This window comes from Squalius cephalus (assembly GCF_949319135.1).
Source record: "Squalius cephalus genome assembly, chromosome: 9".
Classification (NCBI taxonomy): domain Eukaryota; kingdom Metazoa; phylum Chordata; class Actinopteri; order Cypriniformes; family Leuciscidae; genus Squalius; species Squalius cephalus.
The window spans coordinates 9,323,216-9,342,020 of record NC_137130.1 but is presented as its reverse complement, the minus strand read 5'-3'; the positions used below and the strand labels follow the sequence as shown (position 1 = coordinate 9,342,020).

The following is an 18,805-nucleotide window of genomic DNA, read 5'->3' as shown; positions in this document are numbered from 1 at the left end:
TCCATGCCAGAGCAGTTGGATTGTGGCCTCGGGCCAACACAGGCAGGTTATGTCCTTCTGAGGCCCTTTCACCACGTACATTGCAGTCCCTGAAGGCTCCTTTAATTCACTGCTGCATTTGTCGCAAAGTTTGCCGCATTCAGTCCATAGGTCCACTGCTGACACTGTAACATGATCCATCACTGACCGCTTGTGAGGTAAACAGCGCATGACAGTATATGGTCTTGCAAAAACACATAGCCTTTCAGGATGTGTAATTCTACAGCCTTTATGATTAAAATAACGCAATTTTAGCTCTCAAAATATATAGTGGCCCCAAAACGTATTTAGACACTTAAGTCGCACAGAAAACGTATGAAAATAGTTGCATTAGAGAGCAAAATATCAAACCAAAGAGCCCTTTATATTAAAGAAAAAATAGCACAAATACACTTTAAGCAAATACAAAACGTTAGATTTATTTCTCAAAGTGAAGATACTACTTTACAATAAGGTTCTATTTGTTAACATTAGTTACAATGAACTACCAATTAAAAATACTTCTAAAGCATTTATTAATCTTAATTAATGGTAATTTCAACATTTACTTATAAAATATTAAAGTTAAAAGTATATGTTAATATTATTAAATGGGCCTGAGTTAATATGAACTACCAACATTGTATTTGCATTAACAAAGCTTTATAAATACTGTAAGAAATGTTTTGCTCATTATTAGTTAATGTTAGTAAATGTATTAACTAATGTTACCTAATGAAACCTTACTGTAAAGTATTACCTTAAATAGTATTTGTAAGCTTAAGTCAACCTTAAGCATGTATAAAAGTAGTTGCATTAGATAACAAAAAAAAACAAAAAAAACAAGTGGCATTTATTTTAAAGAAATGACAGCAAAAATACATTTATCAAACACAAACAAAATGTTTGGTTTAAAATGAGTTAACAATATATGTATTGGTCAAAGTGAAGACAAAAAGAATTTGTAGACTGACTCATTGTTAAACAGTACTGGATCATGCTCGAAGTTAATGCAATGAACTAGGACACCTGTGTGAGCTTGAGGAGAATTGACCTCAAATAAATGGTTTGATATTTTGACATTGATGCAATGACATTCAAAAATGTGTATGTGTGAAGTCAAGTGTGCAAAAGTGTCCTGATACTCTTTGGGACCCAAAGTATTTGTATGTATACAGACAAAATATTAACTAGAAATTTGAAAATTAAAAGGCATTATGAAAGGTATAACCTGGGTAAGAATGCTGAGTCATTCATGCAAAAAGTCATCGCTGCGGAATGCACAACCAGGAAAAAGAGAAACAGCTCTCCAGGGAGAGGAAAGCCGTTCGGAATTAAGTTGTTACACGAGTCTTTGAGTTTAGCAACCTGACAGAAGTGCAGGGATGTTTAAAGTCGGTTCAAGCAATAACTTTGCACATGCAATTTAAATGAACCCTGATTGTTTGAACCTTGAAGAACATTCCTGTTTTTGTGGAAAAAAACACTTTCCTATTGCAAACCGTCATGGCGGCCCCAGAGCTGGTGCATCTGTGGAACCCTACTGCTCACGCTGAAAATGATAAATATGTCCGTGTTTTCTCAGCGCTTCACTGACCTCTGGTTGCTCCTGGTGATGCTGGACGGGGAGCATGTTGGCTACGGAGGCCGCTCCGAGCACGGCCATGAGGGCAGTTCGGTGATCCGACACCCTGGATTTCTGCCAGACCACAGCCTGTAGCAACACAGTAAAACGGGTCAAGTTATTTTTCGGTCATCCTAAAATAAGACCACCTGTGGGATTGCATGCTCGCAAACAGCCATTAGCCACCAATCAAGTCTTCACAATAAACAATTATACTTTTGGTAATGTTTGGATATTACGAAATTAACTGCACAGGGAGCACTGCAGGCAACCGCACGGATAAATCTCAAACCGACTACTTTTCATTAAAAGGCGCTTTATGTTATGAAGACTTGGCAGCATCAAGCAAACATGCTACTTGCACAAATGTCATTTCACATTGCGGAGCGCAGTTACGCATATATTTTCACACCCGTGCGTTTGCCTGTCGTTGGCACTTCCACATGCAAGTATATATATCCAAGGTGTTGATTTCTGAAAGCATGCAGTCCGCAGCACACATCTCTGCTATGAAATATACAATTTGGTGACTGTAAAGAGATCAGACTAGTAAACAGCTTTTCGAGAAGTCATGAAACCCAATGCAGGGCGAAGTGCAAAGTTTGTGATACGAGATATGCCTGGAAGTGCTGATGGCATGAAATGAGTGTATGGCCCTCTCCCGATGATCTACAACCTGAATGATATGAATTTAATGACAGGTACGTGAGGTCCCGCCGAGCAAGGCCAGATACGTACGCTATCATGAGGCCAGGCTGTTAGTGGACTTGCGAAAACACTCGGAGAACTTATACCACTTAGCTTGTTACTTTAGGATCATGTGGCAGTGTGAGATTCGAAGGCTTAGTGGTTCATCCTGCGGTTGCATTGCTAATTTTGGACAAGAAGCAGATGAAATGTCCACTTTCCCAGGTTACGCTCTAATTGATGGCAGTCAAAAGATGTCTAAATGCTGGAAACGTCCAGGCTGTCATCATTACATGCACGGGTTATCGAATGAAGGGCCAACTTCATTCTTAATTATGAGTTTTCCAAAAGAATTTAAATTGGTTGTGAGCATAAAAACAATTAAATAAATAGCATTATATTACAACTATACACCTATTTATTAGAATTTCATGCTAAAATTCCTTATCTTTGCTGATTAATATGAGGATTTAAAACATAAGATTGTAGCTGCAACGAGGGAGCAGAGTCAAAACAGTAGTGAAAAACCAGAGCAATAAACAAGTTACGTAAGTTCTAATTAACGTTAGCCGAACACTATTAGCACAACTGATATCATGCCGTGTGATGGTTAAATGTCACTAAATGTGGGTAAAACCCTAGAGAGTAATACCGCATTATTTGTTGATGTGTGAGGCCACCTTGTGGTCAAATATACACTACCGTTTAAATGTTTGGAGTCAGCTAGACTTTTTAAAGAAATTAAGATTTGTATTCAGCAAGGATTTATCAAACTGATGAAGAGTGACAATAAATACATTTATAATTTTACAAAAGGTTTCTATGTCAAACAAATGCTGTTCTTTTGAACTTCAAAAGAATCCTTAAAAAATGCATCACGGTTTCCAGAAAAATTATTAAGCAATAATAAGATATGTTTGTTGAGCACCAAATTAACATATTAGAATGATTTCTGAAGGATCATGTGACACTGAAGACTGGAGTAATGATGCTGAAAATTCAGCTTTGAATAGAAGGACTGTTTTCAAATTGTAATAATATTTAACAATATTATATTTTTTGATCTAATAAATGCAGTCTTGGTAAGCCTAAGAGACTTCTTTCAACACATTTTTAATGGTAGTTTGTCTTTATATAACAACTAAAATAGTTTATCTTAAAAATATTCAGTTTATTTACAGATTTTTTATGTGTTCTCAGACTTCTATGCCCTTTTACAAAGCTCCATAGTTCAGTAGTCAGGGCACTGAACAGGGAGTCAGCCATTTTAAGGACTGCCTCAATCGCAAAATCCTTCCAGTGCACTGGAACGTTCGTTCCCTTAAAAGTCCCACAATGCACCGTGAAAAGCAGGGATTTTATGTTAACTCACTGTTCCCTTACCAGAAGTTCTAAAGAGCAAAACATCAATCGCTCACCACACATGACACACAATAGATGTTTTTTAAAAAAACAATCCCTCATTTAATTATATTTTGGCATAAACACATTGCAAGACAAGTAATGAATATAATGTAGCTAATATTTATGGCTGAAATGTTGCAGATAAACGTGACAATCAAAGCATTTATCTATTATAATGTACTTTTAAATAACAAACAATTAATGTCAAAAAGATATATGTGCTGCTGTTGTTCATACCAGTAGTGAATAGTGATGTTGTACACTGAGGACATTGCCATGTCGCAGGTCCTTAACAGTGCATGCATTTGTGTACGCGATATACTGATTCACGACCTAGAGAGCTGATAGAGTCTTTATTTTGCTTTTGGGATCCACTAGAATAGGTTTTCATGCTTGAATGTTCAAAAAACACATTATTTTTATTTATATATTGTACATTATTGCAGCACCTCTCTTCCCAGTCTGTCAGTAATGCTCTTTAATTCCTGTCTCTATTAAAGCCCTCCTTCCGAAAAGCACAGTGCACTCTGATTGGTCGGCAGGTGTGTTGTTCCGATTGGTCAACTGAGTTTCAACTGACTACTAATGCCAGGCCTTGTCCCTTTTTTTGCGTATGCATTGAAGCAGGAATTTTATGAGGAATATTATGACGTGTTCATTACCAGAAGAGTTCAGTGAGTTTTTCAGTGAGTTCAGAAACAGTGCTTACTGACATAGAGATTAACTTCATTTGGAGTGGACTTTGTGCTTTGCAACTTTGCAGACCTTTTTCATGCTCAAACAGCAACCTTACACACTAAAGAAAGTAAGTTGAAAATGTAAACCACATGGCAGCAGTACCATACCTTGTTGTGGCTCAACGTGATCCTCAACTCAGGCTTAATAACAGCATAGGCCATGAGTAAGTTCTGGACCCTCTTCAGTTCCTCTTTGCATTTCTTAGTGTTGGAATAATACTGCCGTCTGACAGGGAGGTTCTTGAACAGATTTGCGGCACACACACTGGTGCCTGAGGGAAAAGGTATGTTAGAAGCAGTCTGTTCCCATAAATCAAGAGTATTAAATAAATGCAGTAACAGACGCATACCCTCGCCAAGATGTGATGGCTTTTGAGAGACGATCTGTCCGTTGTGATCGACTGAATATTGAATGCTAAAATCATCATCTGCGGTTTTGGTAGTGATGACCACCTGGTAGGTGAGGGAAAGGTCAATTACAGAGGAAACATGTTCAACAAATTGAATATTGTCAAACAATTGAATACCAGCAGATACTGGATATTTCATAATCATGCACATATTTCTGCCTAATCCTGCATATAATTTTTTGGTATATTTACATATTGCCATAATGGTATAGAATTGTAATATCAGCCATAACATGAAAATAATTGTTTATATTATCTGTCAGTTTTAATATCAGTTCATCTCTAACTAAAACAACAAAAACTAGCGAGATGCAACCTCTGAGATAGCGCATATAGATGCCAGAGCTTCTCCTCTGAAGCCGTAAGACTCTAGGTGCTCCAGGTCTTCGTGGCAGGAGATTTTAGATGTGTAGTGTTGTACAGCCATCACAGGAACATCAGTAGCTTTGATTCCAGAACCATTGTCTCTGACTTCAATGCGATCCAATCCATAATTCTCCTGATCACAAGGGAACATTAACATAGATTTAGCATAGCTTTTAACAGTGCACACAAAAATCGTTAGCACTTAGAAATGTATAAAAAGTCTTTGCATTAGAAAAAAAAAATCACTAAGTTGCATCTGCAAACTAGAGCTTATTTCAAATGTCCCAATGTGATTTTTAATGGATATATGAAGAAGTCAGATCACCTCAACGGGTGTCATACAGTACTTCATTTTGTGAAATGTTTTGAAAAATTAGATTTTCTTTGTTTTGATTTTCTTTATTTCGAGGGCTTGGAACCAGAGGGGCGTAAGTGGCATTTTGGGCGAAAATGAGTTCTATATATCAAATTAAAGGTCTTGATGAGCTCTATCTAGTTGTGCCAAAAAGACGCATCAGAAATCAACGTGTATTGAATAAAGCAACAAAACAACAAAGACCTAACACAAAAGTTTGGAGCCAGAGGGGCGTATGTCCACTTACGCCCTTCTGGCTCTAAAAAATACATGTATGGCCTACACATTGTTTGGAGCCAGAAGGGCGCAAGTGGCATTTGACAAACTTTACAGGAGATCTTTCTGTATCTTACAGGCATCTTTACAGGCATCTTTCAAATGCCACTTACGCCCCTCTGGTTCCAAGCCCTCGATTTATTTTTAATACAATGACATGGAAACATTTAAAATGATAAGTGTTCTAATACATTTTGGGGGATCCCGCATGCTTTAAAATGCACCTCAAAGTAAATGTTCCTGTATCTGTTGCTACCAGAGCTAAACTTGTAGCCCTCTCTTTGGTAAGTGTGACCTGAATTGGGGTACCAATTGGTACCCCAATTCAGGTCACACTTACCAAAGAGAGGTATTAGACAAATATGCTGCATGTTCCCATGCCAATTGCCCCACACCTATGTCAAACTAACTGGTCAGTATGTTAGTAACGTTATATTCAACGTGAATTTACCAGTTTAACTTCGAGGCTTGAAGAACCAGCATCAAGTGAATTTTCAGTCAGTTCCTTGACAACATTCAGGACAGATGTTATGACCTGAGAGCTGCACAACAGACGCACAGTCTCAGGTGGAAGCGCCTTCATTTTGTGCTCCCTAAGAAGAAAGTGACAACAATGGTCATAAGTTACACCTGCTTAAGTTAACTCAGACACAAACTACTTTGCAGCAAGCATTATAAAATGACATATCAGACCAACAGTGACATTAATATCATTATGATACGTTAAACTATTAAATGGCCAAATATATTATAGCTTACTTACGTATAAAATGAAATAATCCGTTAAAAGATATCCAGTAAATTCATAACACAAGTGTATTTCACGTTTCCAACTCGCTCCAGTCAGGAGTCGGATGTTGCTTGACTGGCGCCTAAATGACGTCATTGTTATTCTCTGCATTGATTGGATGTTCTCTCTTTGTCGTATGTTTTATATTTTTATATTGCTTGAACAAATAAATTAAAATGTCATAGTTAGAGCAAATGTATTTATTTGTTAAATAATTTGTTTTAATTTTTGTTCGACATATTTTGATATTCTGTCTTTATAAATATATGAAGAGAGGCTTACAGTTGTTGCGTTTGCAGATGTAGAATTTATAAAGAAATCATAATACATTTAGAATTATGCATTCATCAACATACATATTCAACATATTTATAGTAAAAAAAAAAAGATTCAGTCTATGGTAATTATGGAAAACGTATTTCAACAGTTGAAATAAACTATTACAGTAAGAAATTGTGGCGACAGAAACAGCCGTTTTTATTTTAAACAGCAGTTTAATGCACAGAAAGACAACGGTGGATTATGGTTCCTACCTTTAAAAAGCATTAAAAAAAATGTAGTATTAGCCTTTATACGTAGATTAAATTATTTGGAAATGGTCGAATAAAAATCCCACAATTTTAAACAACTGACTCACTAAGAGTAAACCAAATGTTTATTCAATAATCATAAAAATTAGGATTTGAGATTCTTTCCGTAAGTAGCATTGTAAACATCACGCCTTTAGTGGGCGTGGGGCGTCAATCTCGCGAGATTTGCTGTCCTAATCCCGTTAGCTGCGATAGCCTGAGTGTGCTAGTGGTGTGTGTGCGGTGAGTCAGCCCACAGTGCGCGCAGCGGAGGCCGGCAGCGCTCCAGCCTGCTTCACCCGAACGCACGTAAGGTACCGTTACTCATCTCTTATGAAACCAAGTCATTCGAGTCGCTACTTTGAAACCAAATATGCGAAAATCCGGCGATAATGGGGCGATTGAATAGCTTTAATTGATGTTTGCGGTGTTTAATTGAAGTAGAGTTAAACAAAAGCAACTGGTGTTTGTTATGAAAGCAGTTTATGCTAAATAAAGAGCATTGCTCATGCGCAAACCCCAAAACAACTTGCTATCATAGTACAGGCAGGATGATAAGCGTATTTAAAGAGTGTTATTTAAGTGGTTAAAGGAGAGAAGACAGTGAGCTGTGCAGGAATAAGACAGTGTTTTGTCATTTAGCTGTGCTGCTAACTCAATCTGTGTCATGGACTTGTTTACTGCAGCTGCTTTTGGGAAAGCCAACATTAATCTATGTCTAATATTTAATAATTTTTAAATAAATGCAAGCTGTCTATATTGTTTGCCTGAACCTGAGCAATGTCTATTCAATTCACTTCCTCTCAACTGTGTTGTTGTCTTAAGGGATATTAACATACTACACATTCCTACACAATCAAAGAGTTATTCATATTTAGGGAAGGATCATTTGAGTGGTTATTGGCAGATGTGTACATGATTAAGAGTAGCTGGACTTCAGCCTTTGATCTCAGTCTGTTTTGCTTTGATTATAATACTAATAATGGAATAAAAAGAAATGTTGGCATTATGTTGTGGATCTTTTCTTTAATAGACACATATATACAAAGCAACAGACTTGCTAATTAGAAACCAGTATGAGTGAATGAAATGATTTTAGTGAGAAATCTTGAGATTATAAGCGAATCAACAGAACGAATACGCTGAATATTAGGCAACACTGAACTTTGACTTTCGAACAGCTGCCTAAACTGTTTACTGTGACGGATAAACCAAACATGCCATGAAATGTCACTTCTACCTTCTTTGCTCTTTCAGAGAAGATCTGAACTGTTGCGAATTATTTGAACAAGCGTAGAAAGCATGAACAGTAATGCATTAGGGCAAAGTACTATGAAGAATCACCCCATTGTAAGAATGTGAACATGCTTTGTTGGCACATAGACGAGACTTCATGCTGACTGTAAGACAGCTTCTACTCTTAACTAGTACTTTTCAAACAATAAAATAACAATTGCGGACCACTTAACAACATCCCAAATCTGGAGAAAACTAGCAGTTGCTTCAAAACGATCACCTAGATTGTAGTAGTGCATTAATGATCATTCATTTGAATAGTTTATATTTTGTAACTTGAATTGAGAGTTTTTGATCTTATTTCATTCTTATTAAACGATTAGACTCCTGAATAAATAACTAGACTTCTACTAGTTAGATTCTACAAACACTGACATGTAACGGTTAGTCAAGTCAAGTCACCTTCATTTATATAATGATTTTAACAGTATGGACTGTTTAGTTATGTTGAAGTGTTACAACAGAAACACACTTCATCAATACAGTCAGTTAATTCATTGATCAGCTGAATAATTTAATTTTTTTTTTTTCTTCCAGTTTTAATAATAAAAAAAAAAGTCTGTAAATAAAATAATTTTGGAAATTATTTATAAAATTATTGCTAATTTTATTTCTTTGTTTAATTATTTTATTTCTTTTTACATTTCTTATACTATCCAGAATTATTGCATTATTTGACTTTTGACATTTTGCACTGCTGTCTGTGTTTTTCTTTTTGGCCTATTGACAGAAAAACAAGATGAACGTCGGCGTGGCCCACAGTGAAGTGAACCCAAACACCCGCGTGATGAACAGTCGGGGGATATGGCTGACATATGCGCTCGGCGTAGGAATGCTTCACATTGTACTGTTGAGCATTCCCTTCTTCAGTGTTCCTGTTGTGTGGACCCTCACAAATGTTATTCACAATTTTGTAAGTGTTCTCTGTTGAATAATCCTTTGTTATATCCCGTTGTGTTCGCTTGTCTATGGGTTGTCATTTTCTCAGCAGTGCCCTGCGGCCAGTTGGGCTCTCGACAATTGATGCTTCCTTAGTAGTCTGTGTGGCATTGTTATGCAAGGACTCGCTTGCACAAAGATTCAAGGTCAACAGCATGACATCACTGACCAAGTTTAAGCTCTCTGGCACATCATGATGTATAAAAAACCTGTACCACCATTAAAGAGAGAAGCTATTTATAGGGATACTGTAATGTTTCTGTTGTCCTGAATCGGTAGGCACATTTTGTAAGTATGCTTCTTAAGCCCGGGGCGGTTTTTGATCAGTTTTTTCGGTGTGTTCCGCATCGTTTACTCTAGTCGGATGCCATCAGGTTTTTTGTGGGGCCGATTCAGCATGTTGAATCTGTGTCAGGGAGAGAGAGAGAGAACTCTGATTGGCTGTTCAGAGTCAGTACATGAAAATTATAGCAAAAGTGATGAAAGCGAGCAAAGAAGTCAAGACGGTACAGACAGAAGGCTGTTATAATTTTATGAGCATTCGAATGCACTAATATTTTCATAATAACAAGAGCTGACTGGAATGAAGAAACTTATCTGTGTGATTGATATTCAAAATGCTAAGCAAATGCTGCTTTGTTTACGGTTTGTATATCTGCATTCTTAGTTTTGATTTCCCTTTTTCAATGACGAAAATAGACTATTGATACCTGCTGATATGGACAGATATTTACTTGCAGGCACAGAACGCAAGTGCTAGCTGACAGTCGCCTTTAGTCCTTTTGGTGTGTTCAAGCGCAGCTTTTTGGCTGAGACTCAGCTGACGAGAGGCGACAACACAGTCAGCTTTCGTCGCCGCTAGTTCTTTGACATCGGCTTGATGTGTCCCGGGTTTAAAGGAGGGAGGGATGACCTAAAATCTTTATTCCAAGTCTTCTGAAGCCGATAGTTTCCACTAAGACCCCAATTTAGTTCATAGTTATTTGATCATTTTCGCCTCCCATCAAAACTCTCAAATCTCATTTGCAAAGATATGTTTTGAGACTTGCTAAAGTAAGGGTTATTATAGTTAACTAAAACCATTTAAATAAATATGAACTGAAATTTAAAAAAATCTGCTAAAATTGGAATAAAAAAATAATAAACAATATAGACATATAAAAAAAACTAAAAATGAAAAACATAAAAATAAAAACTAATTCAAACTATTAATAAAAACTACAATTGTGTCTCAATTATACTAAAATAAGTGCTTTATGTTCTTGTCTAGTCAAAATGTTGAGTAGAATGAGATACTTTTTCAACCAAAAAGTATTTTTTACTTTTACTTTTATTTAAATTAATTTAATTAATTTTTATTTTTTTTACGTTTTATTTTTACCCACTTGTTGTTCCAAACCTGTATTACTATGTTTCTTCTGTGAAATCCAAAAAAGTGCTGTTTTGGACCTCTTTGATTCTTATTGTATGGGCAAAAACAGAAGAAACATTCTTCATCTATCTCTTTGAGCTTAATATTAAGAGGTCAAATTGTTATAAACTTTGAGAATGTCTATCCATGTCATTTGGATCATCTTTCTGTCTTCCCGCAGGGTATGTACGTGTTTATGCATGCAGTGAAAGGCACACCATTTGAAACTCCAGACCAGGGCAAGGCAAGACTTCTCACACACTGGGAACAGCTGGACTACGGCGTGCAGTTCACATCATCTAGAAAATTCTTTACAATCTCACCAATCATTTTGTAAGTTTTTGAAGTTTTATGCAACATTTTGAACTAAATATCCCCTTAGGAAACTCAGGATATTTAGGATATTACTTTTCACATAGTGTGTATTAAAGCTGTTTGTGAATGTAAAAGGTCTGCAAAGTTTTGAAATTGCACGACAAATGAAGTTATATAAAGAAAGAACTGATTCTGAACTGCCTGAAACGAGTCATACATAGGTTTGTAACAAATTTGCATAAAGCCAGCCTATGGTCTTTTTCCTTTGGTTAATCTTTTTTTTTTTTTCTGCAAATCAGCGCACAGACAATTTGGATCGCAATCTTCTTGCAGGCTATCATTTATAATAACAATTTCAGTCTCGTGCGAGAACTTGCATTATTTCCTTATCACTTCTCACGTGCGTTTGGTTGTGAAACGTAGTTTGCGTACCAGACAGAAGTCGTCTGCGAATCTTTCTTTTGTTAAGTCATGCAGTGTGAAACCTCCTGTCGCCGATCCATCGTGCAGTGCGCACACACCAGCAACTGAATGTTACCCCAGATAGTCGGGCAGTGTGAAAAGAACAGTGACCCGACTACTTTGAAAATCGTGCAGTGTGAACTCGGCATTAGGAAGCCTCTGGAGTTGAAATTCTGATATGGTAATGGCCGTTTCATTTCTGATGAGCGATAAACCAATCAATCACAACAGACTGAGCCATTTGACCAATCAGAGCAGAGCAGAGTAGGAAAGGAGGGGTTTAGAGAGACTGAATCCTTTATCGAACCGTTTCAGACACTGTAAGGAGAGAGGTGATACTGTAATGTATATTATGAGAAAATTAAGTGTTTTTGACCTTGGATGCATGTAAACCTATTGTAGTAGACCCCGAAAACAAAATTAGGAACCTTAATAGGAGCACTTTAAGAGCATGTACCGATTTTGAAATATAACACTTGTTTGTCTTTTCTATTCGCAGATATTTTCTCGCCAGCTTTTACACGAAATACGACACAGCACATTTTGTGATAAACACAGCTTCGCTTTTGAGTGTTCTCATCCCAAAACTGCCACAACTCCATGGAGTCAGGATCTTTGGAATAAACAAGTATTAAAGCCCAGTGTTCAGAGGGCACAGACCAACTCGGAGCTGTTGCCCGATATGGGAGAGGAGATAACCCTTTGTACTTTGTACCGCAGTTGTGTACACTTAGCAGTTTTGTACAGTCTGTGTAATTGTGAGCCTCTTTGTTTGATATATCTTGAGAAATTGTTGTAGGGATATGTTAGGAGGAGGACAATTCCACAAGCATTAATAACTTAAGATATTTAATGTGTTTTTGTTAGTTGTTTTGTGATCCTTGTGGATCTGGGCTGGCCCAGGTTTCATGGTTAAAGATTTTTTTTCTTTGTTAATTAGTTTTTGTTTGTTCAAATGTGCTCACAACACTGATACACTAAGATAGATTAATGCTTTTAGCGTCACTTCACATTTCTAAATACATTCTTAAATAATGCCATGTGTTTTTAAAATCATTTGAAAGCCATGAAACCTTTCTGCTATTTCTTGAGTTTTGTTGATGTTATCATTGCTTCGGAGACAAACCAAAACTCAGTTTGCATGATTTCCTGAAAAATATTTATTAAGTCACAATATTATGTATAGTTTTGTTTGGTTAATGTTGTAGGGTTTATAGGTGACAATGAAAAAATATTAACAAAACTTTAGAGTTTAGGCTTTTAAGTACTTTCACGTTCATTTAGGTCAACATGAAACTAAAGATAGAACTTGTTTACTTTCTTAATACACGTTTCTGGACTCATTTTGCACAGTTTATCAGTGCGCATTATTTCAAAGAACATTTCTTTGTAATGTTTTTTAACCGCTTAATCCGCCCCAACAAAGTTCTTCCTTACGTTGTTTTATCTTCTGTTTGAATCAGAAATACATTGCATTACAAAAAGTTTTATGTTGACTCTTAACTCCATTTCTTACTCCATATGTGATTGTAAAACTCTGGATCATAACCAAGCTTCAGCAAACCGTCATGTTTCTTTGCTCTCTTCTGTGTCACGGTTATTGAAGTTGATAAACTGTAACATAGACCCATTAAACTATTTGAATCCTTCCATTTTCTTGTCTTTTGACATTACATTTTACATTTACATTAATTATCTGAAGGCTCAACTGTGCCAATTGTTTTGTCCTTTTGTTTTGAGAAAAGGTATGAACCATAGTGTGTGTTGTATTACATGCTGCAAACAAATAAAAGTATTAGAAACCCTGTTGTTCACTTTTTCTAAAAAATTATAGAATACACACTATACTGTTCAAATATTTGAGGTCGGTAATATTTGTTTTTAGGTAATAGATGTTTTTGTATCATGTTCACTTATGCTGAATTTATTTGATAAAAATTACTGTAATATTGTGAGATATTACTACAATTTAAAATAACTGTTTTATAGGTTAATGAATTTTAAAATGTATTTTATTCATGTGATGCAAAGCTGAACTTTCAGCAGTCATTACTCTAATCTTCAGTGTCACATGATCCTTCAGAAATTCTAATATGCTGATTTGCTGCTCAAGAAACATTACTTATTATTAGTGTTGAAAACTTGTGCTGCTTAATATTTTATTTAGAATTTTAGATTTTTTTTGTAACTTTTGAACATTAATATGTGTGTGTGTATATATATAGAGAGAGAGAGTATAACAATGTAGGACATGCCTTGGTCTGATAAAACAAATACAATATTTAAAATGTAGACAATCCAATTTTATTATGGTCCTATTAAGAAAAAATATTTGGCTAGAGTTACAAAACAAAATTAAAATGACAATTTTAAATATTATCTATTAAGAACAATTTCTAAAAAAATATTACTTTTTGTGTAAAGCCTCACATGCATTCAGCATCACCGCTTTAAACACTTCAAAGTGATGATTTAAATCTTTCTGGCAATGAATTTTATACTTGGTTCCCAAGGCACCATCTGCAGCGGGTGCTCCATAAAACACTCTGTTGATTCTTGAGTGGACCAAAGCCATTGCGCACATCACACAGGGCTCTCGTGTGACGTAAAGGTCATATCCAGTGCAGATGTAAGGCTGACCAGTTTCTTTCGAATTGCAGCCATTCCTAAAGAACTCAGAGCTGCTAAATTGACAGGCTGGATATTTCTCGTAAATGTAGGCGCCTCCTCCTTGCCCACAGGCCACAAGATCAATACAGACCATGACAGCATGATGGAGCGGCTGAGCGCCACGCTTACAGTCATGACCCACTGCAACAATCTGCTCAGATTCTGGGTCAACAATCACAGCGCCCACCGCATCCATTCCCATTTCCCGACCTGATTTTGCAGCCTGGATTGCTGCCGTCATGTAGCCTTGCATTTTAGCTTTCTGATCGGCAGTGAACAACTGGCCCCTCAGAGCAGACGTCACTTGCTTGTCCTCATGAAATGACGTAGGCCAGTGTTTACTAGCTTTTTCAAACTGTGGTCTGGTCAGTGGAGGACTGGCAGGTATTTCAACAAGGAAAGGTTCACCTAAACCACTGGAGTCAAAAGACTGTGAGCGAAGCAGATCAGCAGGCAGAACTCCTTTGGCCACATTCCTGGCCAAGCACACAATGACCTCTAAAGGATGAGGGCTGCTTTTGTCTTTGCAAGCCCTCACTCTTTTTATGTGCTGCAGACCGGGTAGAGGGTAGATCAGGGAAAGCTCTTTGACCAGGCGAGTTGTTTCTCTTTTCTCGATGATGGGTGCTGCGTAGGCCGGCAATAATTCAGTGTCCTGGGACTTCTCATCGGAGAGAACAGGAAGAACATCCCAAGTGTCACATTTGTCCATTTCTTTCCTCCGTTTGGCTTGTGGTTCCATCTTGTTCTACTCATTTAATGGATAGCATTCTGTAGAAGCAGAATGTGACAGTAAAAGGTCAAGTTCAAGTGTGAAAATGTCCTCATATATAAAAAAACAGAAAACTATTTTAATATATTGATAATAAATTGTAATAATTTATTACATGTATATGTTACCCTATATATATATATATATATATATATATATATATATATATATATATATATATATATATATATATACTGTCTCCGAAAATTGACATTTGCCCAACTACCCCCCAAAAAAACACAAAAATGTATGAATTTGAATTCAGACATACACTTGGGCCTGGAAGACCATTACCTTATTTGAAGGAAGCAATGGACGTTAAATATCAAATAATAGTTGGAAATAGTCGAACAAACTATTTCATGTCAGCCAAAGTGTGAAGAATTCATCAAATTCAGTGTAAAACATCCTTCCCATGTGAGTGTTCATCCCTCCTGTATTATTAGCCCACTGGAAACAAGCACTCTATAATGGTTCCTGTGTGTTGCCCTTTATTTTGAACTAAGTTGATTATAATATCGTTGCTAAATTACTCATATTTATTTATTTTTATATAAACCATAGACATCTTTTTTCTATGCTGAATTTATAATTTACAGCTTAAGGAAAAACTAACGGAACCCAACTTCGCGTGTTGTGAGTGGGACATGTTTATATGTAACGTCTCGTTTCATACAGGGTCATGGATGGATTTTTATAAGTTAAAAATTATTTTTGAGTTACTTGAATTGTTGAAACGTATGTGGTCTTTCAGATTGTTGTCCAGTGAAAGCGACCGGTGTTAACGACAGTGAATTGTCAGTGTTATCAGAATGTTTCCGTGTGTTTTGAATGGACCTGTTCGTTGCTGGATGAAGCACAGCACATCTAGAGCCTTCACAGCAGTGCGCCCTAGATTAGTTTTGGGGATTGAGACGAGCTGCGATGAGACAGGGGCGGCTGTGCTGGACGACACTGGAATCATTCTGGGGGAATCTCTGCATTCTCAGAAACAGACACACCTGGAGTAAGTATTGCCACTAACTTCATTCATAAATAACCAATCTCGATAGGTTGAGACCGACATAGACTAACACTTGACTTGTCACGTTTTCAATATCTTAAAGTAGCAGTTCAATCAAAAAGGACATTCTGTAGTTATTTATTCACCATTACAATGTTCCTAAGCTTCAAAAAGCACAAAAACAACATACAAGTGGTCCATATGACTTACTACAAGGCAGTGTTATTTTTGTATTATGTATATATTACTGTTGGATTTATTAATATTTTTGGAATTGGCTTTTATTTTTATATTAAGTTTTTATTTTAATTTTAGTTCAAGCTTTAGTAATTTTGTTAAATGTTTTTGTCATTTTTATTAGTTTTGGTTGTTTTTTTATATTAAGATTTAATTTATTCTTATTTCAATTTTAGTTTTTTAGTAATCTTAGTATTTAAACATTTTATTTCACTTTAAGTTTAGGTTTTTTAGTCGTGATTCACTGAAAATAACAGCTTGAACATTCGTTTATGAATAACTTGTTGAATACTGGTAGAAATATATATATGTGTTTGTGTGTGTGTAAACCAAAATGTCAATTTACTTTTGCTTTTATAAAAGTTCTTTCATAAATGTCAGGTCATTTTCAGGTTAGGTTAATTCACTGTGTGAACGCAAAAAAAAAAAAACCTTAAGAGGGATTGAAATACACCTAAAATACACAATTTGCTTAATATTTTTTTTTAATTTGAAACGGTATAAACATGATGTAATTGTGTCCTCTATTTGATTTGTTCTCTTACAGTTCGGGTGGAATTATCCCACCTGTGGCCCAACGCCTACACAGAGAAAACATCTGTAGAGTTGTCCAGGAGGCCTTAGACAGAAGTGGCATTGAACCCAATGAACTCACAGCTGTGGCCACAACAGTAAAGCCTGGTCTCTCCCTCAGCCTCGGGATCGGCTTGGATTTCAGTCTGAAGTTTGTGAGACTACATGAGAAGCCGTTCATCCCTATACACCATATGGAGGCCCATGCCCTTACTGTAAGAATGCTGCACCCCGTAGACTTCCCTTTTCTCGTGCTCCTTGTCTCTGGGGGTCATACTCTTCTTGCACTGGCCAAAGGAATCGATGAGTTTCTTCTTCTGGGGCAAACATTGGATGTAGCAGCTGGTGACTCTTTAGATAAGGTATCAGGATTTCACTTAATATTCAAATACAAGAAAAACTGTATGTTTGTCATAAACTATTTATCTTTCCTTTCAATGATAGATTGCTAGAAGACTTTCTCTTAGGAAGCACCCAGAGTGTTCGACTTTGAGTGGTGGACAAGCCATAGAGCTTCTGGCAAAAGAGGGGGATCGGCGTGCATTCCACTTCAAGACGCCAATGGGGCAGATCTACGACTGCAACTTCTCTTTTGCTGGTTTGCAAAACCAGGTGACAATGGAAATTAAGAAAAAAGAGAAAGAAGAAGGTACTTTATCTGTTCATTTTAAACAATAGAACAGGTTCTTTTCCGAAACCTAGTGAGCTGCCTACTGCTTACATAGACAGCTTCCCGACTGAAACTGCAGCTTATAAGTGACCCTATATAGGCAGCAACTCCGCATGTCTCTCTCTCTCTCTCTCTCTCTCTCTCTCATGCATTTTAATTAGATGTAAACTATTTTATTAGGGTTTTTTTTCTGTATAAATGAATTTACAATCCAAATGTCTCTTGCTCTATCCGCCAGCTTGTCACAGTGCATTATGGGATTGCCGCCTTAATCATCCACTGGAATTTGGACTGATTAGACAATATCTACTACGTGGAACCTCGCTTGCATCTGTAATATGATGCTATGCTGTAGTCTGATCTATGATGCTTAAAATACTGCATAGGTAGGCAGCTCACTAGGTTTTTATTTGATTGGAGATGCAATACAATTAGTACAATTTCTAGAACTCCGTATTTATAATAATCAGTATTATATTAACTGTAAGACAGTGTTATGTTTCCTCAGGTGTTGAAACAGGACAGTTATTATCATGTGTTAAAGACATCGCCGCTGCTTCACAACACACCGTTTCATCTCATATAGCCAAACGAACACATCGTGCCATTTTGTTCTGTAAATCCAAAGGTCTTCTACCACAGCACAATCCAACTCTGGTAAGTTCCCAGCACCTCAGGACTCGGATGTGGCATTTCATATTAAAGAGGACATATTATGCCCTTTTACAGTCTTGTTTTTGTTTTGGGGTTTTACTAAAATAGGTATCCATGCATGTTCAAAAAACACATTATTCTTCATATACTTTACATTTACATTTCTTCCCAGTCTGTCTGTAATACTCTGTTTAGTTCCGGCCTCTATGAAGCCCCTTCAAAGTGCAATGTGCTCTGATTGGACGGCTGGACCAGTGTGTTGTGATTAGTTAACTGCTTCAAGCTGATTCAGAAATGTCACGCCCCTTACCATAGCAGCAAGTTTCAACACATTACTAATGCAATTAAATTAGGCCTCACTCTTTTTTTTTTTTTTTGCATATTCCTCGGGCGGGATTTATTTAAATGAGCAATATTGTGACGTTAAAGGTCCCATTCCATGGATTATTTTTATTATTTTATAATGTTTCCAGGGGTGCCCTTATAATGTTAGTATGTTTTTTAGATCAAAATTTGTTATAATTTAGAAATAAAAGGCATATTTCCTAGCCTGATTTCATTCCCTGG

General features: G+C 36.6%; 4 protein-coding genes across 6 annotated transcripts in view; 2 read left to right on the top strand and 2 right to left on the bottom strand.

Moving 5' to 3' along the window:
• The window catches only part of pms1 (PMS1 homolog 1, mismatch repair system component), a 29,284-nt gene extending 22,523 nt beyond the window's left edge, over positions 1–6,761 (bottom strand). The window contains exons 1-6 of the mRNA XM_079882027.1: positions 6,641–6,761; positions 6,329–6,470; positions 5,197–5,379; positions 4,821–4,923; positions 4,579–4,742; positions 1,616–1,732 (exon numbers count right to left, since the gene is read on the bottom strand). Coding sequence (XP_079738153.1) covers positions 1,616–1,732; positions 4,579–4,742; positions 4,821–4,923; positions 5,197–5,379; positions 6,329–6,460 — 699 coding nt within the window. The 5' untranslated portion in view covers positions 6,461–6,470; positions 6,641–6,761. The remainder of the gene's footprint in view (positions 1–1,615; positions 1,733–4,578; positions 4,743–4,820; positions 4,924–5,196; positions 5,380–6,328; positions 6,471–6,640) is intronic.
• A 664-nt stretch (positions 6,762–7,425) lies between these two features.
• ormdl1 (ORMDL sphingolipid biosynthesis regulator 1) lies at positions 7,426–13,464 on the top strand. Of its 2 annotated transcripts, none has more exons than XM_079881559.1 (4): positions 7,426–7,545; positions 9,263–9,445; positions 11,064–11,215; positions 12,159–13,309. In XM_079881559.1, the coding sequence occupies exons 2-4, from the start codon at positions 9,272–9,274 to the stop codon at positions 12,292–12,294; spliced, it is 462 nt and encodes a 153-aa protein (XP_079737685.1). In that variant the 5' UTR covers positions 7,426–7,545; positions 9,263–9,271; the 3' UTR covers positions 12,295–13,309. The 2 variants fall into 2 exon arrangements, with proteins under 2 accessions (XP_079737685.1, XP_079737684.1); XM_079881558.1 differs by having other exon boundaries at positions 7,436–7,550; positions 12,159–13,464.
• On the bottom strand, positions 13,460–16,008 carry adat3 (adenosine deaminase tRNA specific 3). 2 transcript variants are annotated; one of them, XM_079881556.1, is made up of 2 exons: positions 15,396–15,553; positions 13,460–15,100 (listed from the first exon to the last, which is right to left on the bottom strand). In XM_079881556.1, the coding sequence occupies exon 2, from the start codon at positions 15,069–15,071 to the stop codon at positions 14,067–14,069; it is 1,005 nt and encodes a 334-aa protein (XP_079737682.1). In that variant the 5' UTR covers positions 15,072–15,100; positions 15,396–15,553; the 3' UTR covers positions 13,460–14,066. The 2 variants fall into 2 exon arrangements, with proteins under 2 accessions (XP_079737682.1, XP_079737683.1); XM_079881557.1 differs by lacking the exon at positions 15,396–15,553 and adding an exon at positions 15,939–16,008 and having other exon boundaries at positions 13,950–15,100.
• The window catches only part of osgepl1 (O-sialoglycoprotein endopeptidase-like 1), a 6,321-nt gene continuing 3,207 nt past the window's right edge, over positions 15,692–18,805 (top strand). Inside the window, exons 1-5 of the mRNA XM_079881555.1 lie at positions 15,692–15,737; positions 15,856–16,107; positions 16,889–17,276; positions 17,359–17,563; positions 18,093–18,241. Of these exons, the coding sequence (XP_079737681.1) occupies positions 15,914–16,107; positions 16,889–17,276; positions 17,359–17,563; positions 18,093–18,241 (936 nt within the window). The 5' untranslated portion in view covers positions 15,692–15,737; positions 15,856–15,913. The remainder of the gene's footprint in view (positions 15,738–15,855; positions 16,108–16,888; positions 17,277–17,358; positions 17,564–18,092; positions 18,242–18,805) is intronic.